This window comes from Zonotrichia leucophrys, chromosome 5 (assembly GCF_028769735.1).
Source record: "Zonotrichia leucophrys gambelii isolate GWCS_2022_RI chromosome 5, RI_Zleu_2.0, whole genome shotgun sequence".
Taxonomy (NCBI): Eukaryota; Metazoa; Chordata; class Aves; order Passeriformes; family Passerellidae; genus Zonotrichia; species Zonotrichia leucophrys.
Window position 1 is genome coordinate 39,665,638 of NC_088175.1, and position 27,887 is coordinate 39,693,524.

The window sequence follows — 27,887 nt, forward strand, 5'->3', positions numbered from 1 at the left end:
GTGGTTGCGCCTGCTGCCGCCCCGTGACCCGCCAGTGTTTCCACAGCGCTTCCGGGGGCGCGGCGGCCGCGGGGTCCCGGCTGCGAGCGGGCACCGGGCGTCTCCGGCCGGGATGTGAGCGGAGGCTGCCCCTCGGTGAGTGCCCGGGCCGGGCGGGGCCTGCGCGCGGGGTGGGGGCCGGGCCGGGCCGGGGGGCCGGGCCGTGGGAATTGGCGGAGCGGCCGACCCCCGCTCCGGCGGGGAACTGCCCCGGTCGCTCCTTCAGTGTCGCTCTCATAAACAGCAACGACGGCAGCAGTTTCATTGGTTTATTGCGTTGTTCTCCGACGAGAGACGCTTCCACGGGAGGGCAGCCCCGGCTCGGGCTGGCCCCGGGTGCTCGCCGGGTTCCCATGGGAGCGTCCCGCGGGATGCAGAAGGGCCGAGCGGGCTCGGGAGCCGTGCCGCTGCCTTTGCTGCGGCAGAGACCCGAATAAATGTACCAAGTGCGTGTAGAAATACAGCGAGGGGACTAAACAAAACCCGCGGGGTTTCCGGCGTGTTGTGTCCGCGCCTGTCCCTTTCCCCCGTCCCTTCTCCCTCCTCCCGCCCGTTCCCACTGCTGGTGTGCACACACACACGGGTGTTGGAAGAGTTATCTGCTGACAAGTACAAATCAGGAGCTGCGTGCAAGCTTTTTTTTTTTTTTTTTTTTTTTTAATCGTGTATTAGCTTATCGCAAGGCCACGTTTAGTTTTAACTTTGCCTTGAGGGAGCTGTGCCTACGGAGAGGTTCTAAGCTGGGTCAGCGGTGCCTTGCCCTGGCCGCCCCACGTTGGGTGACAGTGGGGTGGGTGGGATGTTTGTAGTTCCATTCGCTGTTTTTCCTGCAGGTTGTTGCCACGTCGTGTGTTGCTGGTGTGTTTCAGGGGTGTCTGTTGGGGTCTTTCTCCGTAGGGCTGTGCACAGAATATGAAAGTGTGTGAGCTTTTTGTTTGAGTTTACTTGTTTGTTTGGGTTTGTTGGTTTTTGTTGTGGTTTTTGATTTTCCCACAGTCGTTCCCATAAACAGCAGGGGAAGCTGTAGCTAAACATGGGACTGGTGTGAAAGACTGATCCTGAAAGGGAACTCACCAGTAAGGGTGACTCTTCCTAAGAAAAGAGGCCTGTAAAGAAAGAGGAGGATGAGCAGAATTGTAGTTAATTCACAGCTGGAAGCAGAGCCAGTGGCTGCAAGGAATTGGAGGCTGGGAATTCCATACAGCTTGGCTGCTGCTATGAATATAGAGGTGCAAAATGCTTAGCTGCTCCTCTGGGTAAGATGCTGTACTTTCAAAATGCTTTTGCAAAACCCGTGTGTTGCTTTGTTTGCATTACAAACTCCCTAAAGAGTGCACTGTCAGCTCCTGGGGAAGCTTTGGTGGGCAGTTTTCATCCTGGAATTCAGGGTGGCTAAATTTAGGGCAGGGCTGGGATGGGTGGCAGATAAGCACTTCCTTACCTACCTCAGGATTAATTTTCTGTGACTTATCTGTTAGGTTCTTGCGTGCTTCCACTTAAATTATTGCATAGGCAGTTCTGATTAGTGGTATTTAAGAGGTTTTTTTTTTTTTTTTTTTGTAATTTAAACAGGGATCTAAATTTAGATTTAGGGGACTTTTTGAAGCTGTCTGTGCATACTGGATTGGCAGTGCACAACTCTGGGCTGTAGGAGTGTCTTGTTAATCTGAATTATTTCCCTGCCAAGTTGTCTTAATTTACCTTTGGAATGTGGTGATGGCAGATAGTAGTCACACCATAACCAGATTTTTTCCAGCTGGGTGCAGCAATGATTTTGACAGCTCTAACTTTCTTTCATTGACTGTAGCATATGAAATTGTAAACAAAGTTAAATGATTTCTGATGTGTGACATTGCTTTTCCGGAGAGAACTGAATTATTTAGTTGATTGGGGAAAAAAAAACAAAACCAAGAAAAAACACAACCAAAACCCCTTCCCCAACAAGCCAATAAAACAGATGTGCCAATGAGAACTGAAAGCCCAAATGTTTGAAAATTTAGTAGGCTTAAATATAGTTATAAGTGTTCCTTAGAGCATGATGGCTCAGTAGTGGCCCATGTAATTAGATCAGCATTCAAAACCACCCTGTGAGTAAATTCTGTGAGAAACTTCTTCACCTGCAAATAATCCTGAGTGTTACCCAAGGAGGTGAAAGTAAATGCCATCTGTAGTAGCTCTTCTCTTTCTAAAAAATGCAGAAGGTGCCTGACAGTTGGTGGAGGAGGAGATGGGCTGGTGCTAGGAGGGAAAGTGCCCGTGCTGGGAGAGGCACTCGCTGCTGCAGAGCTCGGTGGGCTTTGTGTCAGGGAGGTGGAGCTCCTGTGTCCTTTGCAGGCTGTGCCTCCTCCTGATGTTCCTCAAGAACATACTCTTGCCTTCTCCTGTGCTTGCCTTCTTGCTGGAACATACTCCAGCTGCATTAAAATACTCATCTGTGGTAATGCATAAGGACTTCAGTTCAAAAAGCTAAATGTTTCCTGAAGTGCTTGTTTGATAAACACTTGTTCTGGAGGAAGCACTTAATCTTCTCTGTTGTTGAAGCCAGCAGAAAGCCCTGTTGCTAATACAGCTTGAAGAAGGTATTTGTAATTGCTCTTTGACTGTACTATTAAAATGACTTAAGGCATCTGTGTGTAAAAGTGTAATCTGTCTTAGCAGCAAAGCCTGGGCTTGCAGCGTGTCCTGCAGCAGAGCCTGTGCTGCCACAGGGACACAGCCCTGGGAGCAAACCCGGCTGGGCCGTGCCGAGCTGAGCCCTGGGGAGAGCGCTGGTGCGAGCAGAGCGATCGAACACCTGCCATGCACTCCTTGCATCTGTGGTTTGATGTTTGTGTAGAGTTCCGCAAGTGAGAATTTGAAAACAGGGGATGTTAAGGAGGAGGGAGGATGGTGCCTGCCTTCAGCCAGCCTTGTGTGCGAGCTGTAATCCAGAGCCTGGGTAGATAAACTGTGTGAGTGCCTGAGGCACCTGCCCGAGGAACTGAGGTGGGGATTGCTGAAAGCATCAGTGCTATTGAGTACAAGGCTAGGTTACCCTGCATCTCTGTTCCTTCCTAAATTCCTCTGACAGACTTACAAAGTGGGATGCAGAAGGGAGGATTGGTGCATGTGAGAGCTGCTTGCAGCTCAAGTGCTGTATGGGGAGTACTGCACCCCATGGCAGTTTCCAAGTGACCCAGCAGCAAAGGGTTGGGTGCCACAGCCCCAAAACTAAAAGCAGCTGTAGTTCCCTGAGTCAAATGGCCTTCAGGGATAACTGGTTGCTTTTTAGCAGTCTGGCCTTTTGTGTTACAGAAGTGCAGAGTTAAGGGTTGCCTTGGAGGAATGACTGTCATCCCCTCCTCAAAGAAACTTCTTGGTTAACTTAATAATAAAAATGCTTTCCATCTATTTTGTATTTGCTAGTTGTGGCTCAGGGGGGTTAGAAAAATTCTGGTATGCTAAGTGCTGGAGAAAACAGGGCTTTTGTACAGGTGGGTGAACTCTCTGAAGTTATCATGAATGTATTTGTGTTTCACAGTGGCAATTTGTTTGAAATGTCTCCTGTGAAAAAACCCAACAACTGGGAAATGCTGCTTATTATTCTTAAAAAATAGATAGGTGTAGAGTCAGCCATGGTTTCCTTCTTTTTTTCTTAAGAGCAGCTGCCCAGTTTGGAAAAGGTTGTTTGTAAAGTAATATTTGTGATGTGCTTAGAAATCTCAAATCCACTTCATCTCTTCATCGCTTGGTTTCTCCTTGTCACTTCCCAGCTAGCCACAAAACAGACTTTTTTTACTGACAGGATTTGAAGATTTGATTGTTTGCTGCAATATCAGATTTTCTTTAACTCAGAGTTTTGCCTCTGAGCAAAGTACAAGCTTGCATTTGCAGCATAAATATGTCAGTTTAGATTGTCAAGTCACAAGTGCTGATTTGTTCACCTCTGTGCCTAAAGGATAGCTTTCCATGGGGTAGCAAGGCAAAAATACCACAGGTAGTGGTTTTATTCCACTACAGTGAAGAAATGCATGCTTGGAAATGTATGGAGATGTAGCAAGGTGTGTGTTGGTCAGAACTGAGGCTTGTAGGAATCACTTTTTGCAACAACGATCTTCCTTTGCTTTGAGGACTGGAGAGCAGGGAAAGCAAGGTAATGGCCGTAGTGAAGCAGAGGCTCATCCGCGCTTTGGGTGAGCTGTGCTGTGGTTGCCCTCCCTCCCTCACCCTCAGGGGCTCAGGAGCGCGGTGGCTGCCTGGCTGTGGCCGTGCCAGCCCGGCCGGGACCGCTCTGCTCCACAAGGTGCCCCTGGAGCAGCAGCCCTGGTTCTGCACAGAGCAAATGCTCGGGTGGAACCCGTGCCTGCCCTGCCCTGCCGGGGGACTGCTGCTGCCAGTCCTTCCCTTTTTGTGTCCTGCCCCTCACCTCACCACGAGCTTTGCATTGCTGTAGCTAACTGAGCTTTTGGCAGGGTATTATATAATTGAGTTTCAGCTTGAATAATTCATACGTACGCACTGCTGAAACTTGAAAAATTCCGGGTGTTTCTTTGTATTTTTTTCAGTTGCATCATGGAGTGACTGGCTTTTGATGAGTCTGTGTATTTTCAGCCAACATAAATTGTTTTTAAACAGTTTTTTAAACGCTCATGTTAACAGCCACAAATAAAAACGTAAGCCTGTGTTTAGGCAAAATTCTTACTGAAATTAGGAGAAATCTTTATGGGAACTTAGTTGTGTTGAAATTTAGTATTCTTTGTTTAGAGTTTGCTGGGTTTTTTTTTCCCTGACCACTGAAGACTCCATTTGTAGTTTGGTCTACTTTAGTAGAACCTACATTTTTAAGGCTCTCTGGTGCAAAGCTGTGCTGTGTGGCTTAAAGAGGGAGTGTGCAAAGGTACAGATTAAGAGCACTTGAATAAAACATAGTGTTTTGTTCCAAAAAATCTCTTAATATGCAAAATATGTAATGGGGAGCAGGGAGAGTGGGAGAAGAGCACCTGATTGAAACTTCTTTACCACTCTTATAAAAGAATCCTTTTCTTTTTCATATTGAGATATGACACCTAGCTTTAAGTGTCTATTAATTATATATTTTCATTACTTGCTTATAGAAGCTTGCGAGGGGTCTGTCTGCCTTAATGCTTTGTAGCATTATATGTTAAAAGCTCTGATTTAATTGTCATTATGAATTTGGATCATGCAACATCTCCCAGTATCTGTCAGTTTTACTGCCAGTCTGTGCTGATGCACAGCAATTAATGTGATTGCATTAATATGCACTAAATCAGATCTTATCTTTTCCGTGGAGTAATGGTTGTGGGGTCTTCAACTTCTCTATTTCTTGACAGAGCTGTGCAAAGGCCCTTTTTATAAAATAAAGGATTTAAACTACCTAGTTTTTATTCTTTTTTTCAATCAGGCAAGGTGGAGTATTTTTGATTCCAAAAACATATTGTCATCCTGTTACGCTTTGTTCAAAGGGCCTCTGATCCCTTCAGTTTTGCGGTGAATTGCTGGTCCATGGGATGGTTTTAGTGTTTGTAGGTTTTCTATTGTTATTTTCAGTGGGGAGTTGTGGTTATACCTTTCGCTGTCATCCAGGAGCCCAGGATGCAGCTGAATCTCTCACGTGCACTGATTTTCACAGCAGCTGCTTTGATGCAGCTCAGCAGGGCTGTGGAGCCTCACACAGCAGCAGCTGCTTGCCCGTGGCCCCCTGTGAGCTGGGGGAAGGCCGCTCAGCGGTGCAGGAGCCGTGTCCCCTCTCGCACTCAGGTCTCGCGGATGCGCCCGACGCTCTGTGCCCGCCTGGTGCCGGCCCTGCCCTGTGCCAGCCTGCCTGTCCTGCTGCTGGAGCTCTGCACTCCCCCCCTGCCCCTGCCGCCTGCAGGGGCTCCCATGCCCCGCCATGGACGATGACAGCCAGGATGAGCTGATCAACAGGAACGCTGCTCTGGGAAAGGGCAAGAGGCAGTGTCTGGCCCTCCTCAGCGAAACAGGTAAATGGGGCTCTCTGAGCATGCACCTTTCTCCTTTGAGGTTGTAGAACCTATTGATTTACCCTCAGAAGGCTGATAAAGATGTATTTGTGACCATTTGTCACCTTTTCCCTGACAATTTTTTTGTTTTGCTTCACTTCATTGCTTGTGTGTGTATCAGACCGCTGGCATGCTTCCCTGGAGTTTCTCCAGATGGGCAGCTTTGATACCACTGCAGAAATCTGGGAGTTCACTTCATCCATAATGCCTTGATGAGGGGCTGTTCTGCCTGTATGTCTGCCTCAAATAAGTGTTTCCTCTCCTCTTCTCTTCTGTTCTGTTTTTAAGAAAGCAATGGTGGGAATAGCTGGGATTCAGAAGATGATACTGGTAGTGAAGAGGAAGATAATGACACTGAGGAAGAGGGAGGTGGAGAGGACAAGGAAGAAAGTGAAGATGAAGAAACAGAAGGTAAGCTCTGTTCATGTGCCTTAACAGGCATTTTTTAATAACTGAGGAAGAGCAAGATGAAAGCTGTTCTTCCGGAAACTAACAATGAAATGTAAATCCACAGATGCTGTTCTGTCAGGCCGATGCCAAAATCCTGCAGTAATAAGCAAACAAGTAATAGTGCCCAATTTCTAAACTTTTAAAGCATTTGCATGTTTGAAGAGTGCTGTCCAAAGCAGTGGAGTTGTAGTCAGCAGGAGTGAACTCTGCCCCAGCATGAGGAGGAAAAAAAGTCAAAGTTGCAGCAATGGCTCATGCTTTTTTTCTCTTATGAAAAGCATGCTTGTTAGTTTGCTTTGGCATGGGGCTCTAAAGTGGATGCTGTGATAGGAAGTTCTGAAGATACATGTACTTCTGAAACTGCTACACTTAAATTAATATTTGGATAGACAAAAATAGATTTTTATCTGCTCTAAAGCTTGTTGAGAAGTCAAGAGCACAGTTTTCCAAGTTACTAGCTACACTGATTTAAACACAGACCAAAAAATTGATGCCAGGTGCTAAAAAGCTTCATTAATCCATCATTCAGAGTATTGTCTATTATGTCCAGACAGGAGAATTCAGTAGAAAAGACAAGGGTCTCATTCTCATAAAAAAAAAGCAACCCAACAACAGTCCTCCCTCAAAGTGAGTTGGGTTTTAAGTACTTTTTCTTGCTTCTTGAAAATATCAGCTTAATTCACAGGTTTTAGGGAAAGACTAACACATCTTTGTATTTTGTACTAAAAATAAAAATACCTTTCAACAATGTGTGCTGAGTGCTTAATTTTACTCAAAATCAAGCTTCTTTAAGCGGTCTCTAAGGCACTTAGATCCCTGGGCTCACAAAATCATACTTTACTGGTGAAATCTTTAATTTGCTGTTCTGCAGTAGACTGTGTTGCTGCTACTTTTCCTCTGGAATGTGTCTTAAAAAAACAAAAGTTGGGTACATGGTAACTTTATTATAACTTTATTTTTTAACTTCATTGTTCAGTGGTAGCCTAACCTGTCTTAACTGTCTTGTTTAGATAATCTTTTGCTTTTCTGGTGTCTGTGATTTTAATCTCTTGCAAGACTACTTACATTATCAGGCTTTATTTTTCACCAGAGTAATCCATTGCTTTTTAGTGAAGGGATTTAGGAAGCAAGAAAACAGCAAAAAATATTGCCTTAAACTGGGGAGACTGTGCTTGACCCCTGCAGCCTCATAAAATAAGCTTACTTGGAATGTTCTGTGAACTGGACCCCTGTCCTGCCCACCCCCTCTGTCCCCTTTGATGAGGCTTGCAGCACACACAAGCTGTTTTTTATCTCTCACTTCTTAAGATTGTGAAGATGATGAGGAGGAGGGAGAAGAGGAGGACGAAAATGAGGCCACTATGGAAGGAATGGCTGATTCTTCGAAACCAGAGCCACACTTGAACGGAGTGAGCCTCTCCTCTGATGAGGATGGTGAAAACTGCCCCATTTGCCTCAACACATTTAGGGATCAGGCCGTTGGGACTCCTGAGAGCTGCTCCCATTACTTCTGCTTGGACTGCATTGTGGAGTGGTCTAAGGTGAGCTGTTTTGTCTGTGGTGTCCTGTGGTGTTCTGGTGTGCTCTGCCCCATCCCCTGTGATCATGCTGTTGTCCTGTAATGAGAACAAAACACTGTCATATTGTTATTTGCTTTCTTAAGCTTTTTTAAACAGACTTGGGTTACTGCTCTGTTTGGCAGGATTCATGTTTGAAGTTTGGATCTGTTTTTCTTGTACCTGTCCTGATTTGTTCTGTTCTCTGCAAGGTGTAAGGTCACAACCAAGTGTGTTTGTGGGCATCTACAGTTCTTTTGTTTTTTCAAGTTGAGGTACTAATTTTTCTCTATGCTTGGATATATCTGCATATCTATCTTTATATTTTCTTGAGTTCTGTATTGTGACCATTGGATTGGGATCTGTTGCAACCCTGAACATCTAAGCATAGAAAATATGCAAAAGAACACTGACAATCAGTGCTTGCTGTGAATTCACTTTTCAGTCAGAGTTCCTTGCCACCTGTCTAGTTGCCATAGTCATAATCCAGGGTGAGAATTACAACAAAACTTACAGTGCATGCAGCAGTAGCAGTGGTGATTAAGTTTTTTAAAAAGCAAATAAATCGCTCTTACTGAATATATTTTTAAACCATTTCTAGTTACTCATTGTGCAAAGGAAAGTAAATGACTTAAAACATGAGCACTATTTCAAGGCAATGTTTGGAAGAATTTTGATGTTGCTGGCAGTTGAATAATAACTAAATTGCTTCAGTAAAATAGATGCTTCTCTAAAAATGCGTGTGTAATAGAACATGTTGTTTGTAAACCAGATAAGTCAGTTTAATGTACTTGAAATGTCAAGATCAATAGCTGTTAAAATGACTACTACATTAATTTAATGCTTATTACATTAATAATTTAAGATTACTTTTAAAAATTTGAATAAAGTGATGCACTTATTAACTGTATTGGGAATTTTTTTTTTCCTAGAATGCAAACTCTTGTCCAGTGGATCGAATCCTCTTTAATTACATTAACATTCGGGCACGTTTTGGTGGTAAAATCTTAAAAAAGGTAAGCCTTTGACTATAGCAAACAACCAGGCCATTTGGCACAACATTGTTATTCAAAAGTTTACACTTCTAGGCTGTTTATGTAGTGCTTGCTATCTGAATGAATTATTTTTTTCTTATTTTGAATTTGCCTTGTAAGGAACTGTGACTTTTTTTTTTCCTCCTTAACCTTACTTTCTGCAATTTGTGGTGGTGGAAAATGGGTGTTTTTTGTAACTGCCTCTTTTGTATAATGGACATTTGACTGAAAACTGTTCTGCATGAATAACCCTGTCTGCGTGTGGAAAGTGCCTTGCATTCTTCAAGTGCTGTTATAGGATGAATAGGAATAATCTAGACTTTCCATGATCTCTTCCTTATGTGCTGCTGCCAGCAATGCTGTGTAGCAGTTGGGTTTGAAGGGGGAGAGAGGCACAAGGCAGTAGGAGAGCCCTGAAGGGCACTGGTTGAGTGTGCCAGTAATTGCTCACAAAAGAACATTAAAGAGTTGTCACTGCTCTTAATTGATATCAGAAAGGTGTTGGTTTCCAGGGGACATTTAGGGGTTTGATGCTTTGTTTTCATAAACTGATGGTTTATTATTGTTTGCATTTTAACAGAAGTGAGAGTTAACATTGAGGTAATATAGGAGGCAGAGTTTGCTCTCTTCTTTAGTCTCGTTTTTTGCATCTTTTTGTTTGTTTGACTACTTTTGATCTTATTTGTGGATTTTTGTTTTGCCTATTCTTAAAATGCAGTTTTCTACAGCCATTTGTGCCTGACAGTAGACAAGTTAAGTAGATGTTGTCAGGTATTTGATCATGCCCTAGGTGTGCTGAAAGAGCAAAGTGAAGGTTCAGGTCTATTTTGGTTCCTCACTTGTAGATTTGCTGTAGGTACTATTGTTAGTGTGACAGTGGGTTTCAAAAAGTGCCACATTCTGCATAAACTGTGAATCCCTGTTTTATTTAGATTCCTGTTGAGAACACAAAAACTCAGGGCACTGATGGAGAGGATGATCCAACGTTCTGTGAGGTGTGTGGCCGGAGTGACCGCGAGGATCGCCTGCTGCTCTGCGATGGCTGCGACGCAGGGTAAGAGGCTGAAATGAACCTGCATGATTGCACGTAGCCAGAGTGGGGTCCTCAGGCACTGTCTGGTATGCAGGCTGCCCCTTGCTGCTCTCTTCAGGCTCACCATGTGGCCAGCTGTGTATCCATGTGGTCTAGTGCAGGCTTCCATCCCCATGATGTGATGGATCCTTTCCTGGTCATTTAGCAATGTTTGTGTGGAGAGTCCTGCACACATCAAGGCTGCAGGGCACCAAAACAGATGACCACACCTTCAAGTGATGAAGGTGTTTGGGCTTATCCATGCAACATCTGGGTGTGGGAAGAGTAGAACCTTACATGCTTTATGTCTCCTTGAGGAGAGGATGCATGACTTGTTCCAAGTGACTGGGCAGTAGTGCTGTGCAGGAGAAGTACTTAAGATCCACAGTTTTGGGAAATGTTGAGAATTTTCTTTAGAGCCACAGCTCTTAAATGATTCTCTTACTCTTGCTTGCTTCTGTTTCTGTCCTCTCCTTGATTAATAAAATGAATGTTTAAGTAGAGTCGTGAATATACTTGAACACAGCTCTGGCCCTACTGTTTTCTGCTAGAATTTAAAGCCCTTGGGCTGCTTAATCAGTCTTCCAGCATTATCACTTTGAAGATGTCAGAAATTACCCACTGAACAAAGAGAGATACTAGTAGAGTATGTAAAATAATTTTTCAAAAATTACTTCTACCAAGCTAACTAGACATCTGGTAAGTCTAGTTTTTCCTTTGTGTTCCATGTCTATACACACTGATACACTGACCATACACACATATACACTGATTCATGTTCTGGGAAAAAGACAAAATCAGGAACACTAAAGATTGTTAAGAGTACCATCAGAACACTTGAGGTTGAAATATTAAGCCAAAACAGCATTTCATACACGTCTCATATTCAAGTTCTTTCTGAATTTCCATAAGCCTCTCTCAATCTGAAGCAAACTCTGAATTGCTTCAGATTTTACTGATCTCCCTACAGTTACTATAGTTTTTAAATGTATTGTTATTTCTAGTTTGATACAGGTGTTTGATTTTTGTTTCCTTTTCCTTAAGTAAGTTCTTTATATATGCTTGATTTCTAGAGTAAGCAGTTCCAGAAGAACTTCCTGATAAAAGAACTTGCAGTCTTTACTAGCTCTCCATGGCTGAGATTAACTCTAGAAAAATGTAGAATAGCTTGCCTCAAATGCTCATAAGCATGAGCACTGTTAATATTGTGTTGGCTCATCAGCTTCATCAGGAAACTGATGTTGTTTCTTGGTTGTCTGTCTCCCCAGCGCCTCTGTACTTCTCTTGCCACCATCAGTTTTGGCTCTGCACATTTCTTGCAGCTTGAGTTCAAATGGCACGTGATTCACCACACAGTGAGGGGAAAACGCTCAGTTTTCTGAGATTTTTTTGAGCTTAAAGTGATGAAAATACCATCTAGAACCAAAGACCTTTGTGTAGCTATCAGGTAGCATTGTTTCTCTGCAGATTGGTAGAACAGATGCATAAACCATAGTTTCAGGCTGAAGAAAATGAATCTGCCATATGTAGCACTGGATAGAAGTGAAATGCTGTCTTCCCTTGGTAAGGAGCATATTGTTTGATTTTCTGGGTTTTTTCCCCTCAAGGTATCACATGGAATGCCTTAATCCTCCTCTGAGTGAAGTCCCTGTAGATGAATGGTTCTGCCCTGCCTGTGCCCCCATGGGTGCCAATGGTGCTGCAGGTAAGGGTTTTGTGGTAGCCACTCAAAGTAAATATTTTTCTCCCAGGTTGGATAATGTGAATCATGTGGTGTTTTGAAGGCATGTTTAACCTCTTGGCTTTATCTGTTTCAAGTTGTTTTGATAAGCATTCTCTCATGAACCTTAGATTAGACTTGAACTCTTGACTGATGAGAGGATCTTGTTTATGAAGATTTTCATCTGCAGTTACAACCTGTGGAACTGCTTCTTGTAAGCATCCTTTAACCTTTCCAAGGCAATCCCAGCACCATAGTGTGACTGCACTGACTTACATTGGAAAGAATTTATTAGTGTCCTGACCTCAGATTGCCAAGGTAGCAGCAATTTCTGTTACCTAGAAAAGTGCTATACTGTGATAACAGTCTGAAGCAATGGTGTCTGTGCTCATTTCCTTTCGAGAGGGTAATGGCTGCCTGTGGTGGTGATTGGTTTAAGAAAGAGAATGCTGATTTTTTTTTTGTCTGAAATTCTTCAAATTATTTCACGTGTAGAAAGACAAGTAACCTCATGCTGTTCTCGTTGAAGATGCAGATCACGTCAGTGAGGAGGAGGTGGCTGCCCTGATGGCCGATGTTGTCCCCACCACCAGCAGGCTCCGGCCTCACGTGCGGACGCGGGCCATCGCCCGGACTCGGCAGAGCGAGCGCGTCCGCGCCACCGTGAACAGGAACCGCATCACCACGGCGCGGCAGATCCAGGTATCGGGGCACTCCCAGGGGCTCTGCACAGCCCTGGGCAAGGCTCACTGAAACCAGCCCCGTTTCAGTAGCTCTGCTGGCTGTGGTGGCTGTCCATAGCACAGTGCTTGGTAGCTGTGGAGCTCTTTTAATCTGAGATGTGCAGTATGTGCAAATGGAGTACGGCACATGACCAAGATGCTCTATTTTGAAATGCTGCAGCAGCTTCCTCTCTTAGCCTGCATTTTTATGACCCTCTGGTCTGAGCAACATTTTATTTTTATTCCTAGTGGCTATTAATACAAAGTTTGTGCACCACTTCTGTTTTTTTAGCATGTTTATTTGACAGTTGTTTATTTTCTTTTGTCCTCCTACCTCCTTGCCCATAGCAGTAGAACATGTTGACTGCCTTCAGTCCAATTAAAGAGAAAAATTTTGCATTTTTAAGGTTTCTGTGTTTGCGAAAATCAGTCCCTTGTTAGAAGAGAAAAAAACCAGATGTTAGTGTCCTCAATAATGTGGCCACATGAGTTCAAACACATTAACAGTACTAGAGAATCTATGCAGGAGAGTATCCCAAATACACAGGGTCCCTGTCTTACTGTATTAAGTATAGTTTGAGATAGCTGCCATGAACTAAGATCCAGCTCACCTTAAGTTGTTATCACATTTTCCCTTGATTTAAGGACTTCCCAGAAGGCTTTAGCAGTTGTTAAATTCATTATGTCCTCCTTAATGGAGATGATATTATTTGACTGCCAAACCCCACTGTCTCCAAACCCAGGTGTTTCAATTTTAACTTTAGAAGAGTTAATAAAATAGAAGAAGTTGATGAATTATTTGATTCATTGTTGTTAAGCAATTACAGCTGAGTAGTCAGGGCTCTATGTTGAAAAAATAGAGGAAAGTGTAGTTTGAAGTGAAAGACTCTGCAAGGTAACTGTTGTTATTTTTCTTTCCTTCCCTACTTGTTTTAGAAGTAGTGTGGAGTCACTTCCTGTGGGTGAGAGGGATGGTGCATGGGGACTTTACTACTCCATGGTAGTGTAATCCTGGGAACCCAGGACTTCCCACTCAAGAGCTGTTCCTAGCTCCACTTCTCAGTGTGCAGGGGTGATTACAAACTGTACCTAGAAAGGCACTGTTATTTATTGCCTTTGTCTCTGAACAAAAGTGCATCTTATTTTGGCTCATACCTTGAGTTGACTGAAGCATAATTCCACTGTTTGAGGGAGTGTAAGTTTTGAGAAGCTGGGAGCATGCGTGTAACTCTGAAGGAGGCTGAACAGCAAGGTCCTTAATATGCCAGTCAGTAGATTAGAAAAGTGACATAATTGCTTAAGTGGCAGCTTGGTGATGTGAGGGGTTTCCTCATTTGATTCTCAAATCCATTTTATAAGTAAATGCTGCTGACTGTATGGTGTATGTTCTATCCTCCCCACAGCACGTGCCAGGGTACCTGATGTCCTCCCTTCTGGATGAAACAATTGAGGCAGTGGTGGCAGGCCTGAACACAGCCATCTACCAGCGTCCCCTGGCACCACGCGCTCCCACCAGGCAGAAGAGGAAAACTGGTAAGGACATCAGGCAACTCAGGGGGGCCTGAATCCTGCAAAATACATCACCTGTGTGCTGCCACACCTGCACAGCTGTGGAGGTATCCCATGTGCATTTTCTTTCCCTCGACCCCCTCTGCCTAGAAGTGTCATGAAGATGGTTTTTAACTTATTCCTAAGGATGTCACTTTTCCTGCTGTGCTGTTGGTGATGTGCTGTATGTCTCTCTGAGCTGCTTTGTGTGTTGTGAGGGGACAGGAAGGGGAGTACAGTGTAAAATACAGTGCCAGCACTTAGCCAGATTGTTGGGTTTTGTCCCATCAGGAAGGCGGAAGAAAGCAGGAGGCAAAAAAAGAACTCAGAAGAAATCTGCTGCTGGGAAGAAGAGTTCAGGGACACAGCTGAAGAGGCGCAAGCGTGTGACAAAGAAGAGAAGGGGGAAAAAGACGAGAGTAAGATCACATGTGAGTGAGTTTCTGCCAGTCAGTGCCTGCCTTTTTCAGCCCTCTATAACATGGGATTCAGCTGGAAGAAATGCCACCTTTCAATGGTCGCAGGCACCTTTATTTCTGGTGGGAGTCTGTGCAGGATGTGTCCAGGGTACTCCAGAAAGATGCTGTATGTGGAAGTGAATTGCAACTTCTATGCTGACATATCCTGTTACCTGGACTGTAGGGATCAGATTGTAAAGGATGTCCTGCAGGATTTGTGTCCTGCCTTGCCATTCAGCTGTAGTGTTTACTTGGTACTGATGCAAGCTCAGTTAAAATTGCCAGCACCTATTCTTTGTAAGACTAGGCTGTGGGTGTTTGTGGCTGTGTTGTTGCAAACCCAGTTTATTAGCTGTAAGAGCTCTTAAAATCCCTTTCAGCTGTGGGTAGTGTTCTCTTGTAAATTACTCTGCAGATTACTCTGCACCAGCTTGATTCTTTTTGTCAGCTACTTTAACTAGAGTCTACACCTTAGAGCCAGAACTCCAGCATTTAATAAGGAACCAACAATTTTGAGTTGACATTATTAAAGATTTTGAGAAGCTTAATTTATCTGGTCACTTATATCTGATGCATGCAGTCTCGGCCATAGTTACAAGTTTCATGAATGCTTTTAAACAAGCATAGACAATAAATGCACACCACTTGTGCTGGTGATGGTAGTAACCTGATGACTGTACACAGCTTAAGTGAAGAATTTGGTGCTTTAAACACAAATTTACCTGCCCTAACTTAAATAACCCAGTCTCTTTGTCTGTGCAGGGAAAAAATGAGGTTACTTCTCGCTCCCGTATTGCAAGAACCCTTGGTCTCAGTAAACCTGTGCGTGGGGCCTCACTTCCTTCCATGTACAAACCAGCTGAGCCCTCGCTGGGGCTGATGAGAGCAGATATTGGTGCAGCTTCCCTCTCTGTGTTTGGAGATCCATATGAGTTGGATCCTTATGAAAGGTGAGAGATCTCTGGATTGTGATCAGGGACCTGGTAATTTAACAGCTGTTGGGTTGTTTGTGCAGACAGCTCCGTGCAGAGTGTGAATCTCACATCTGAAGGCAGCTTTGGGTACACAACCCATGGTAACACCTTATGACCTGTTCTTTCTTTCCTTCTGGGCTGAGTTACTAAACTTGTAAGGAATCAGCCTCCTCTAAAGTGGTTTTCTGAAATAATCAGCCTCCTGAAAACTTCCAGTAAGATCTGTGGGGTTTTTGAAAGGTTAGAATCTGAAGGAGTTCAGTCCTAAAACCCACAAAATTAAATGGAATCTTCCATGTTTCTCCTTTTCTTACCTTCACTTTTCCAGACATTTCAAATTCAGGAGAAATCTTACTGTGCCAAATCTTACTGTGCCATTGATGCCACTCATAAACTTTGAATTTTTGGGGAGGGGGGAATCTGAAATTAATGTTGGTGAAATGTAGTTTTCCACTGAATACTTCTTTTTGATCCTTTCATAAAAGAAAATTGTCCATTTAACATTTTAGATATGAAAATACACACTTGAGTCTCTGCTGTTTGAATCAAGCTGTTCTATTTAGGCAGAACAGAAAATAAGTATATTGTACCAATATTTTTTAATATATCATGATAAAACATATGATACTCTCTAGCTGTATCTGTCATAGCGGTATCATCTCTTTGATGTGAAAAACATTTCAGACAATTTCAGGGTTCATGTTTTATCACAGTAATGAAGAGGTTCCTGCAAATCCAGATTCACCAGTGAGTGCCAAAAGGAGAGTTCTCTCCCAGTCAGCACTGAGGTCTCACCGTCCTGTAGCTAGACCCGTTTCTGTGGGACTTCCCAGGTAAAAGTCCATTGCTATTTTATTATTCTTAGTTGTCTAATGACCCTAACAGAAGAATGAACCTAGTGATCCTCTCTGTTTAACCCTTTTCTTACCCCGTCTTCTAAAAAGTGCATGTGTGTACGTGCATGCCTGCACAATTTATTATAGATAAATTTATTCATTATAGATGAATAACCACATCAATTTGTGCAAGAATTCTTTTTATTTTGAACACATAGGCTCTTTCATCATACCTTTAACATTACTGTTGAAATTTAAAATTCATATTTCCACCCTCATCCAACTCTTCTTACTTTCTGGTTTGTGACTATTTATTAACCCCATTAGTATGTTTTAAATTCCAGTGTCATTAACCTTTAAAAAAACACTTGCTTCTTCGAGAGGCCTGGGGAATCCAACTGCACATCCTGAGGATGTGAGGGCTGTACCCACCTCACCCAATTCTGCTGTTTGTTGGAGCTCAGAAAATTGAGGAGAAGCTTGCTTTGACCCTGCAGTTTAACAATGGCTTTGCTGTGTGTTGCCAGCCTGCCAAGGCCAGGGAGCCCTGGCTGCCCCCCACTGGCAGCCACAGTGAATTTTCCCTCAGGGCTGAGGGATAGGACACAGGGAGCTGGGAGCATAATGAGAAGAAAAGGGATGAGGAAAGTCACTGAGGCAGGTACCAATAGAGTCACAGAAAACTGCAAGGCTGAGGGAGCTGAAAAGAAGAAAAAAGGGAGCTCAGCTTAAGTGGTTAAAGGTGTGAAAGGGTTCCATAGCTGCCCTCTAATGCATCTGACTTACAGTGAAAGTTAGTGTCTCAGGATTAAGGCAGTCTATTTCCGTGATAACTTGGTGTCACTCCTGAAGGGCGCCTTTCAAGAAGCTTTCCATGTCCTCAGAGTTATGTGAGTAGCATATTGATTAGAAGATAGAACTCTGTAGCTGATACTCAGCTCTTCTAAAGGCTCCATTGGTCTGGGCTGCACTGAGTTTCCTGGTCTAGCCTTAGCAGCTTATTCCTTTAGTGTTCCCATTTTGCCATTCTGTTGTATGTTATTACAGGTGTTTGGTGTACACTATTTTAATACAGTTTGCTTTGTTATCATACAGAAATGAAATCTAGCTCCCTCAAAGAGCTGGGTCCCTTTGGAAGTTTTTTAGCAAACTCAAACAAAACAACTCCCCAAATCCCATCAACACAAAATCAAAGAGAGAAAAACTGAAACACTAGAAACAGCACCAGAAACACCTTATCAGTCTATATTTCAAGAACTGAGAACTTAAACCATCTTCATAAGATTGAGCAAAGCATAACGGAGAGTGTTTGTGCTGTCCTGTGTGTGGGAGCATTGCCGTTGGTTTTCAGTGTAATTGCTCTATGCCATGCTCTTAGCTACCCCCACCAGTGGCGCCTTGTGGTTAAACACTGGTTCAAGCTCTGTCATTTTTTTTAGTTTGAAGTGAAGGCCTGAGGAATACTTTTGTGTTTGTGATTTAGTAGGGGCAAGAGAGGCAGCTAGGCTAGAAATAGCTCTGAAGTGGTAATCAGTGGTTTAAACTCCAAAATATGCATTTTAAATGCACTGGAAAATTAGTGTTGATATATAACACAGTGAGAACCAGCATTTGCTAACCAAAAGTCTCAGATATGATTACTTTCTTATCTTGTGTTACTCCTGTAGGAAGTCAGTAAAAGCTTCACCTTCTGTTTGTCAGAGAAAGATGGGGACTGAATGACTCTAGTGAAGCCAAAACTACAAGTGAACTTCCCTGGCTGATCTCTGTTTATGCCCTTGACTTTGGTTTCTTTTTAATGTAATATGTGTGTATAGAACAAGTGCTGTAAGAGTAAAGGAAATGTAACCCCTCTGAAACATGCAGAAGCAGCGTGCCTGCCTTGAGTCCTGATCAAGAAGCAGAAGCTGCTCCTGTGCCTGATCTGTTGGGAAGTATTCTGTCTGGACAGAGCCTTCTCATGATGAGCAGTTCAGATGTTGTCATCAACAGAGATGGTTCACTGACAGCAAAGAAGGAAGGTAAGGACTTGGCACATCTCAGTGCCATTTGCCTCTTTGTTTCATCCACATCTGCCCTGATCCTACAGGCTGCATAGCTTTGAGCTTGGGGATACTCTTACTGAGCCTCAGAATATGTAGGATAAATTCAGTAGCTGCCAACAGTCATCTATTGTATAAGATGGATGTTCTGAAATAGTGTTGCTTGTGTGTTTAAATGAGACCTGAGATGATACTGGAGGATTTTATTTTTAATGGTTTTCTTCTTTCAAAAGAGCTGCACAGTGATACCATGCTTTGCTTTGTTATAAAAAATGTAGGACTGGATAGACCAGAGTTATTTTAGGACCTAGTTTTTCTGGCATGTGTCATGCACTGCTGCCATGCCTGTGATCTGTACTTCAGTTTGAAGAACAGGATGAAGGACCTTAGCAAGAAATTTCTTTGCAAAAGTAGAGTTCTAAATATGTGCTATCATCTCCAGCTGTGTCCTCCCTTGGCATGGTATTACTAGAAAAGAATCTGTTCAAGTTGAAACTTAGAGCTTTATTCTTAAATTAAGTACCTCTAACATCCTCTCTTATAGTCATTTCTGTCAATCAGCAGCTACAGGATAATAAGCACTAATCAGGTGATATCCACAGAACAGAATAATTTCATTCCTAAATTGTTAGTGTTTTCCTCAAAGATGTGGTGTGTGGCACTAAACTGTGAGTACCTGACCAAAAGAGCTGTTGGACTTCCTTATTATGTGTGTCATGTCTGCAAACCACAGTGGAACTTAAAATAATTAGCTCAGTACTTCTGTTAACATTGGCAGAAAATGTCTGGATGTGTCCTGAAAAGCTGAATTGTCTGTTTGTGTGCCATAGCTCCGTTTCACAGGAAATCAGGCAGTGACTCCAGAGTGGAGGATGGTTCAGGGCATACCAGCCCCCCAAGTGCAGCGCTCTCAGGGACCACAGCAGGCAGCTCCATGGCCAGGCCTTGCGTCTCCTCAGGACTGGGTACCCGCTCCACTGCCTTGTTCTCAGCACCCTCACTGAGCAGGAGTGAGTCTGCAGCAAGCCCTGCACAGACTGCACCGGAAAAGGCAGCTGTAAAATCAGAATATTCAATGACACCCAGGTCTGTCCAGACTCAGAATACAGCAACTTTGAGCAGGCATGGCTCAAAGTTAGATGAAATACCCAGATTTAATGGAAAATCTAAAAACTTTGTACCCACTGATTCGTCTTCAAAGCCCCTGAGCTGTAACTTGAATTCTGGCTCAAAAGCTGTAACTTTGAGGCAGCCAGTAAAACCACCTTCCCAGAGAATTGACATCTTTGAGCTTCCCAGGATACCAAAGATTAAAAAAGAAACCAGCAGCAAGCAGGTGGAGCCGGAACCTGCAGGAAGCCAAAGCTGTAATATCCCCAGCTCCTGTATAACCCAGCTGACTGGCAAGGAGAGCACTAGTCAGCCAGGAAAGGGTAGCAGGGTGGAAAGTCAGAAGTCAAATTCCAAGGAACCACAGCAACAGGCACGTCCAAGCGGGGTCTCTTTCTCCACCCATCCCGGCGGCTCTAGCAGTTCATCGCTGCTGGGCACTTCGAGGGGAAAAGGCCCAGGCTCTTTTGAGAGTTTTAAAATCAATATTCCTGGGAACACAGGACATTCCAGCAGGCTGGCTAACCCAGGATTTTGTAATACCTTCCGCCCTGTGGATGATGAAGTGCAGCAGAAGGAGAGTCCTTCGCCGCTTTTCTCAGTGAAGAAAAAGCAGGTCAAAAGTGAAATCTATGATCCCTTTGAGCCAACAGGATCGGACTCGAGTTCAGCAAACAGCAGTCCTGAAAGGCTTGGCTCAGGGATCCCACTAACTAATATCACCAGGACTATTTCCATTGAAAATCCCAAAGTTCAAACATTTCAAACTGTCCGTCGTTTCACCCCATACAGGGTAGAAAATATATTTGGATCTGGGACTGACTCTGACGTGCCATCTAGTAACACAGAGTCTCGTGATGAGGTGACAGTGGCAAGCAGGATTGTAGAACAGATCTCTGATACGGAGGAACGAGATAATGTGGATGAGGAAGATGTCCTGAGCAGTCCTTGCACTTCATCTGCTGTTAAGGAAGTTTCTAATACAAAGTGTTTAAAGGAGGAAAGCAGAGAAGGACCCAATGTCTTCTTTAATGCTGAGGAATTGATTAGACCTAATATTAATGTAAAAATAGAACCAGATAGTCCCTCAAAAAGTGATGAGCAGCAGAAAGTCCAAAAAGTAGAACAAGCAGAGAGGCGATCACGTTCTAGATCCTGTTCAAACTCCAGCTCCCGAAGCAAGAAGAAGATGAAAAGGAAAAAAGCACTTGTCAAAGAGCATAAGAGATCACGTTCAGAGTCAAGAGATAGAGCACACTCAAGGGACCGAAGCTCCAGATCTACCTCTTGGTCAGGTGGGGAAGAGCACAGCAAAACACACACGTTAAAATCCAAGAGCAGGAGGTCTTCTACTGACCGTTCTAGCAGTCACGAACGATCAAAAAAAAAGAAAACAAAGGATAAAACCAAGGATAAAAAGGCAAAAACTTCTTGGTCTAGGGACAGAAGGAAATCTAGGTCACGTTCGGGTAGTCCTGGAAGTACTTCTGATTTTTATGAAAATAGGAAAAAGAAAAGGCGCTCTCGCTCGAGATCAAGGCGCAGGGACCGCTCCCGGTCGAACAGCGCTGAGAGGACTAAAAGGCGGAAGCACAGGAGGGACAAAAGCTACGAGAGGTATGATAAAGAAAGTAGTTTGAAGTCAAGGGACAGAAAGAGATCGAGATCCAGATCTCGGGAGAGGAGAAAGTGGAGGTCTCGGTCTCGGTCTGCGTCTCAATCTTGGGAGCGCAAAAGCAGCAAATCGAAGGAAAAAAGAGCGCGATCCCGATCACGTTCCAAAGAAAGGAAACACAGATCAAAAGAGACCTTGCTTCCTCCTGCTCCAGAAAAGGATCAAAAACCTCCAGCTGCAAATGTGACCAGGTGTCTGGAGGAACCCCATTCTCTGAAACAAGAGCCAAAAGAGGAGCTAGTATTAGAAGGGCTTTCCATAACCATCCAACCAAATGTCAAACTTGAGGAAATACAGACTGAGAGCCCAGTTCAGCTGAGAGAGGTCCAAGAAACTATAAAGGCAGAGCCCATCTGTCAGGAAGGGAGCAGTGAAACTGCATTCCCTGCACCAGAGATCACAAACATTTGTGCCCCAATTGGTGATGTGGATTCTTTTGCTGAAACAGACTTAATAAATAGTACCGATGCAGCTGTGCTTGGTAGCTGTAGCAATACAAACTTAGAGATTACAGTTAAAATAGAAAATACTGCATTATGTCCATCTCTGATGGAACAACCACCAAAGAAAGAAGTTATCGTGCATGTTCCAGCTGAGGCTGCACCAATTCAAAGCTCATCCAGAAGCAAAGTTGCAGATTGTGTGAGAGAGGTTAAGGAGGAGTGCCTTGTCTCCAATGAAAATACAAGTAATTTCACTAAACCTGAACTGGACGTGGTACCTCAGGGTCCTGCCTTGAAGTCAAAAGCACCAGTGAAAAGAGTTACCTGGAATCTTCAAGAGGAGGAAAGTGGCACATTGTCTGCTGGAAAAGCTCCAAGTAAGTTTCTTTTGGAAAACAAACTGCAGTTGAACAGGCTGTATAAGGCTTAGGTTTTTGGTGCCTGGCCAAACGTGGTTGTAGTGTAAGAGCTCTGTCATCTGAGCTGGGATGATGCTGTGGTTTGCAATCCTGAGAGCTGGCGTTTTGCACTGGTTGAAATCACGAGGTGAGTTGTGTTAATGAATTGGAGAGGACGTGCTGTCAGCACAGCTCAGCCAGTGGCAGCTTGTTCGCTCGTGAAACACGTGCAGCAACCCCATCTCTGAGCTGGCAGCCCATGTCCCACCTTTCTGCACTTAACTGGAACACTTGCTTTGCCTTCAGACTTTATAAATGTTTCTCAAAACCAAGGAGGATGACAGGTCTCTGCAGCTCACTCCTGTGAATGCTGCTAAGCCAGAAACAGTTTGGCTTGGGAACCTGTGCTATTTGTGTTGACATTTGTTCTTGTTGGTTACTCTCAACAGAGAACCCAGTAGAAAGCAATTGCTGAAGGGGATGAGAAGTTCTCTATTATCAGAAGCTTTAAAATACGAATACTAAATCCTTTTATTGCTAGTTTTGTTGTTAGATGCTTTTTATTTTAATTCTTAAAATAGAATTGGGTTTGAATCTTTGACCAATTATTTTGTTCTTTGTTAAGATGTTTTCTTTTCCTTCCCTTGGGTTACCTAGGGATGCCGTTTTACAAACTGCAGCGAGCAAAAGAAGGGGCCTGGAAAGCAGAGGACTTGAACCAAACGTTAAATCAGGTGCAGTTCAATGAGCCTCCTCCAACCAATTATATGATTCCCGAGCCTATGTTTCCTGATCTAGATTCCTCTCAGGTTGGTTCCTATTCCAGCACCCACCTGTCATGGAAGGCATCCCATCTCATCTGTGCCCTCGTTGTGCACCACTCTCCTCTCATGGCAGTGTGCCTTCCTCTGCGTGTGGTACATTTCATGTAGCCTCTACACCTCAGCAATCCTCCTGTCATTTAATCTCTCAGGTGCTCCTTACATTTGAAGAAATGTATCATCTTTTAATTTGGCTCTGTACCTGCAGCTTCTGCTTTCAGCACTAGCTTGCAGAAGGACAGTGCTGCCTGAGAAACTATGAGCTTCTTCCTGACTGTCATCAGGCTGTAAATGTTGGCTTAGTAGCCTTGGTCTAAGCCATCAGTCTGTGCTGCCCAGCAGCTAAAAGGGGATTGGGGCTGCTGGCAGCTGGTGGTGGATAAAGGTGCTCTGAGGACCCTGCTGTGATGCTGTGTGTTGTCAGCACAGGCCTTTACAGAGCGGTGTCTGTTCCACAGGTGTACTGCCAGAACATCCCTCTGGCAGCAGCCCTGCCCTCCAGCCTGCCCCCCTACGCCCCAGTGAGCCAGCCCACGGTTCAGTTCATCATGCAGGGCAGTCTTCCAGCTCTGGGCTGTGTGGCAGGACAGAGCCTGACCCCAGAGCCGGGCAGCCTGGCTACGGCATCCGAGCCGGGAATCCAAGCTGCTTCTGTTGGAAGTGCAGAGGAACAGATCAAAGCACCCAAACCTCCAGTGGATAAAACAAAAAACGAGGAGGTGAGTGAATGCATAAAATTAATGAGCTGTTTATTTGAACTTTTTCATTTGGAAGATTTTTAATTTTCTGTACTGTATGTTCCCAGCCCTGATGGTTTTGCTGACTGACTGTGCTAATTCAAGAGCAGCAGGCAATCCTCTCCTTGAATTCATTTGGGATTTATTTCATTTCATCTGCTTTCTATTGGTTCATCTCAATAGGACATAGAGGGATTAAAACATCTGAAATACTTTCTTAAAGTTCTGAAAATTTCTTATGTGAATATTTGGAGGGGACTTTCCAGAAACCACAGTGTCCAAGTTTCTCTAAACACTTGGTTTTTTCATTTCCCCTCCAGCTTTGAAATTAATGTCCATTCTCATAATAGTCCTATAAAGATGTGGGGCTGTATTTTGTTCCTTATCAGCACTGAAAATGCAAAGGTAGTAAAACACTGTGGAGATCTTTCAGTGCAAGTCCCTTGCTGCTGAGTTTTAGGTTTGCTGCTCAGACCATCTGCTCTAGGCACAGTGGATGCTAACACAAGAAGGAAAACAACTTAGGCTGTTATTTTGCTTCATGCCATAAAACCAAATTGTAAGATGCATTTCACTCTGAGCCTCCAATTATGAGCAAGTTTTTATAAACTTGTTTTGATGGCACCTGTAATCATTACTTCATAGGCAACTCTGCACTTTTCACATTGTCTTTAGAGCTATCTGAAGCCTTATATTGACAGTTGTGATTTGCTGTTTTTAGAATCTGATGCCTTTTGTTGGATGTATGTTTAATTTAGAGTTGTTGGAAGGAAGGGAGGGGACCAAAACCAGGAAGTCCACATTGTAGTCACTTGCTTAAAACACATGTTACATAAAGCAAGGGCTCCTCATAGCACAAACTGGTATTTGTTTCAAGACAGTAATTGACAGTAAAGGAAATCACTTTGAGGTGATTACTTGGGTTGTTAAAATTGTGAAATGAGAATTTTCGTTGTTTGAGCGTTTCTAAAAAAACAGATTCAGAAACCATTCCCAAGACAGCACAAGGTAATGAAGTTCTCTTTCCTGTGCAGTACATGAAGAAGCTTCACATGCAAGAAAGGGCTGTGGAAGAAGTGAAACTTGCCATCAAACCTTTTTACCAGAAGAGGGAGATTACAAAGGAGGAGTACAAGAGCATCCTTCGGAAAGCAGTGCAGAAGGTGAGGGCCCAGTGAAAGGGAGTGGAGAGGAGGAGCTGGGCAGGTCATTACATAGTGGCAGTGCTTTAGATTGCACTTGCCATTTCAGCAATTACCTGCCATAACTGGGCTAGCAGATCTTTGGACCCTGACTCATACTGTGCACTCCTGTGGTGAAGCAGTAGTTGCTTTAAGCCAGACTCTCTGGTGCCATTGATGAGAGCTGTCAGTCTGTTCCTTTTATGAGGTCATGTTTTCAGTGGACCTGAACGTTGATGAGCTTCAGTTGCATGAGCTGAAATGTTACATGGTATCTGCCCTGGGTAAGAATGGTCAAATCTCCCTCATGAGGAACTTCAGCCAGAATTCTAGCTGTTTCTGATAAAGTGAGAAAATACTTTGTGCAATAGGTCCTTGAGCATCCGTGGTGTCCCTGAACCTTGGAAGAGGGTCTTGCAATTTTGCTGAGACGAGCTTTTCTCTCAAATCTTAGTACTGAGTAGATCATGGCTACAAAAGATGCAGTCAGTGGTCAAGGCAGTTAATTGATACCTCAGAGAGCTGTAATTTCTCCCTGCTCTGCATTCTTGCTGTCACTGAGAAATTCCATCATAAATAAAAAACCCCAAGGTAATGGCTGCAATTTCACATCTTCTGTGTGACCCATATGTTTGTGAGAGAGCTGAGCAGTGCCAATTGCTGCTGAAGTCATTCTGAACTCCTCCCTGAAGAGAGATAAAGTAACTTGTGTAGGGTCTGTTCTTTCTTCCCTGTCTCAAAATATGTTCTCAGAACTGACATTCTTTTAATCTGAGCATTACTTCTTCAAAAACATCCCAAAACTGGGATATCAACACTTCCTTGGTTACCACATGTTGTGTAAAACTGGATGGATGGGTGGAAAAGCCTGTAGTAAAAATGAATCTTTTTGCTTTGAGATGCCTCTGCCTTCAGTTGGTGCTCTGTAGATAAGCTATGGGCCATTCCTGAAATGCTTGAAGAAAAAATGCTGCTCTTGTCTTTGTTTTCTGCTTATTTACCCTGCTATGGGCCTTGGGGGTCTGTGCAGGAATTGGCTCCCTGGGCAGCTTAGGGCCTCTCTGCCACTTGCCTGAGCTGCTGTCGTTGACCAAGTGCCCTTTCTGATCCCCTGCAGATCTGCCACAGCAAAAGTGGAGAGATCAACCCTATGAAGGTGGCTAACCTGGTGAAGGCATATGTGGAAAAATACAAACATATGAGGAAACATAAGAAAACTGATGGTGAAGACACACGTGAAGTGGAAAACTGAGAGCAAGCCACAGCCAGCATGACTTGGACTGAACTTGTCCTAGCTGTGGACACTATGGGAATAACAGGCCTGCAGTTGCATCCCATTGCAAGCGGAGTGCAGAGAAACAAGATGATAATAGACTTTATCTATGGAACCTTCTCTTGAATTGTTTCCATATGGGAATGATTTTAGGAATTCTTTTGGATTACCTACAGCTGTAGAACTAAATAACAATCAAATGCCTCAGACCAGCAGAGTAATTCGAGGGGAAGCACAGAAGAGATTCATGTTTGGAACTCCCGGATTGCTGCAGTTTTCAGGGTTACTTGATCACATTTTTGGGCTGTGCACTTGTCTTGCAAAAGTTTGAAACTGGACACCACTTTTCATACAGTATATTGAGAGCTGTATACTGTTTCCCTTGTGTTTATTTATCAAAATATGGATTGTCTTTAGAAATCTCTGATTTAATACTTGAAATGTTGTATTTTTAGCCTGTTGGATGGCGAGCGAAGCTTTACTCGCTCTGGTATTTGGGGATTGCAGAAATGACCTAACCTTTATAAACTGACTTCAGAAACACTGCTCAAGCTGTGGTGTTTATTTGCATTCTCTTGGAAGTACCTTGTTAGTGAAAAAAATTAATTTTGGGGTGGGAGATTGTGTTGCACTTGTGTAAATAATGCACTGATGGCTGGTTTTGTGTCTGCCTTTCAGGAAAAGCGAAACAAAAAGCAAGCATTGTCAATTTTCCGTAACAAACCCGAAGGATAAGGTTGAACTGATGTACAAAGCAGAAATGTGACAGAGTTTATAAAGTTATTTTGAATGGTTTTTGTCCTGTAGCGGGTGTCATTTGTTTGTCTTGCATTTGCCTCTTGGCCTGGCTGTTCCATGTAAAGCTGCAGGCGTGGCTCTTGCATAAGGAATACTGTGCTTGTGGAAGAGGATTGGAGTTGGATCAGTAATTGTCCCTCCTCCTCTGCAGGAGGACTGCAGATTCCTATCAAGAATCAAAGGATTCCAGCACACAGTCTGGCTTCATCTTGATGGCTTTAGCAGAACTCCTTGCCTGCAGGTACTGCAGAGCAGCAGATCTGTTTAAGTGACCGTCTGAAATACAGGCCCTTAAATGATACAGCACCCTTGAACCTGATTTGAATCATTCCCCATCAAATCCTGCTAGGGAGGAGATGTTTCACAGAGAAATTGAAGAGAAAACCAGTAAGGTACAACTCAGAAGCTGGCTTTCCCTTCACAGGAACTGGTTTGGAGCTTTTATTTTTTTATTATTTAAACAAAACAAGCCTATATACCAGTAGTGTATGGACTGGCACAGTGCTTCACTCCTGTCACTCACTGTGCTGGAGGAGTGTTTATGGATGAATCCTGAGCATTTTGGAGTTAATCTTCATTGGTTCTTTATGCTTCCTCTATGGAAGTGCAGCCTGGATGGACCGTAAGAAAGTGATAACTATGGAGTTGCTTTGCAGATTTTTGGAAAAGACACAGTCCTAACTGCAGAAGAACAGAGGCAGAGAAGTTTTCAAGCTAAACTTGGAGCTAGAATAGATATGTGGAACATGGGTGTGGGGTTGTAAATATAAACACAGCTGATAGATTTTTTTTTGACAAAATAAAAATTCAGAAACTTTAATGGCACTGTTGGCACAAGAGTGTTGTGCATACATTTAGGCTGGGAATTGGACACCTCTGAATGTCTCAGAGGAGCAATTCTGCCATAACCTGTCTGTATACAAAATGAAAAAGGGTAGGTGGTGGGAAAAATAATTGAAAAATAAAAATTGATCAAATAA

General features: G+C 43.6%; 1 protein-coding gene and 1 long non-coding RNA gene across 3 annotated transcripts; one reads left to right on the plus strand and one right to left on the minus strand.

Moving 5' to 3' along the window:
• PHRF1 (PHD and ring finger domains 1) lies at positions 1–26,904 on the plus strand. Of its 2 annotated transcripts, none has more exons than XM_064714634.1 (18): positions 1–135; positions 5,797–6,020; positions 6,348–6,470; positions 7,818–8,050; positions 8,998–9,081; positions 10,032–10,153; positions 11,779–11,876; positions 12,421–12,593; positions 14,017–14,146; positions 14,453–14,592; positions 15,382–15,569; positions 16,307–16,426; positions 18,296–18,450; positions 19,302–22,076; positions 22,755–22,906; positions 23,377–23,637; positions 24,690–24,818; positions 25,954–26,904. In XM_064714634.1, exons 2-18 carry the CDS (start codon positions 5,930–5,932, stop codon positions 26,086–26,088), a joined length of 5,109 nt encoding a protein of 1,702 aa, XP_064570704.1. In that variant the 5' UTR covers positions 1–135; positions 5,797–5,929; the 3' UTR covers positions 26,089–26,904. The 2 variants fall into 2 exon arrangements, with proteins under 2 accessions (XP_064570704.1, XP_064570705.1); XM_064714635.1 differs by having other exon boundaries at positions 22,755–22,831.
• On the minus strand, positions 714–2,410 carry LOC135448016 (uncharacterized). The gene is made up of 3 exons (XR_010440380.1): positions 2,157–2,410; positions 1,114–1,145; positions 714–938 (listed from the first exon to the last, which is right to left on the minus strand). It is a non-coding gene; the product is annotated as an uncharacterized LOC135448016 (long non-coding RNA).
• Positions 26,905–27,887: the final 983 nt, after the last annotated feature.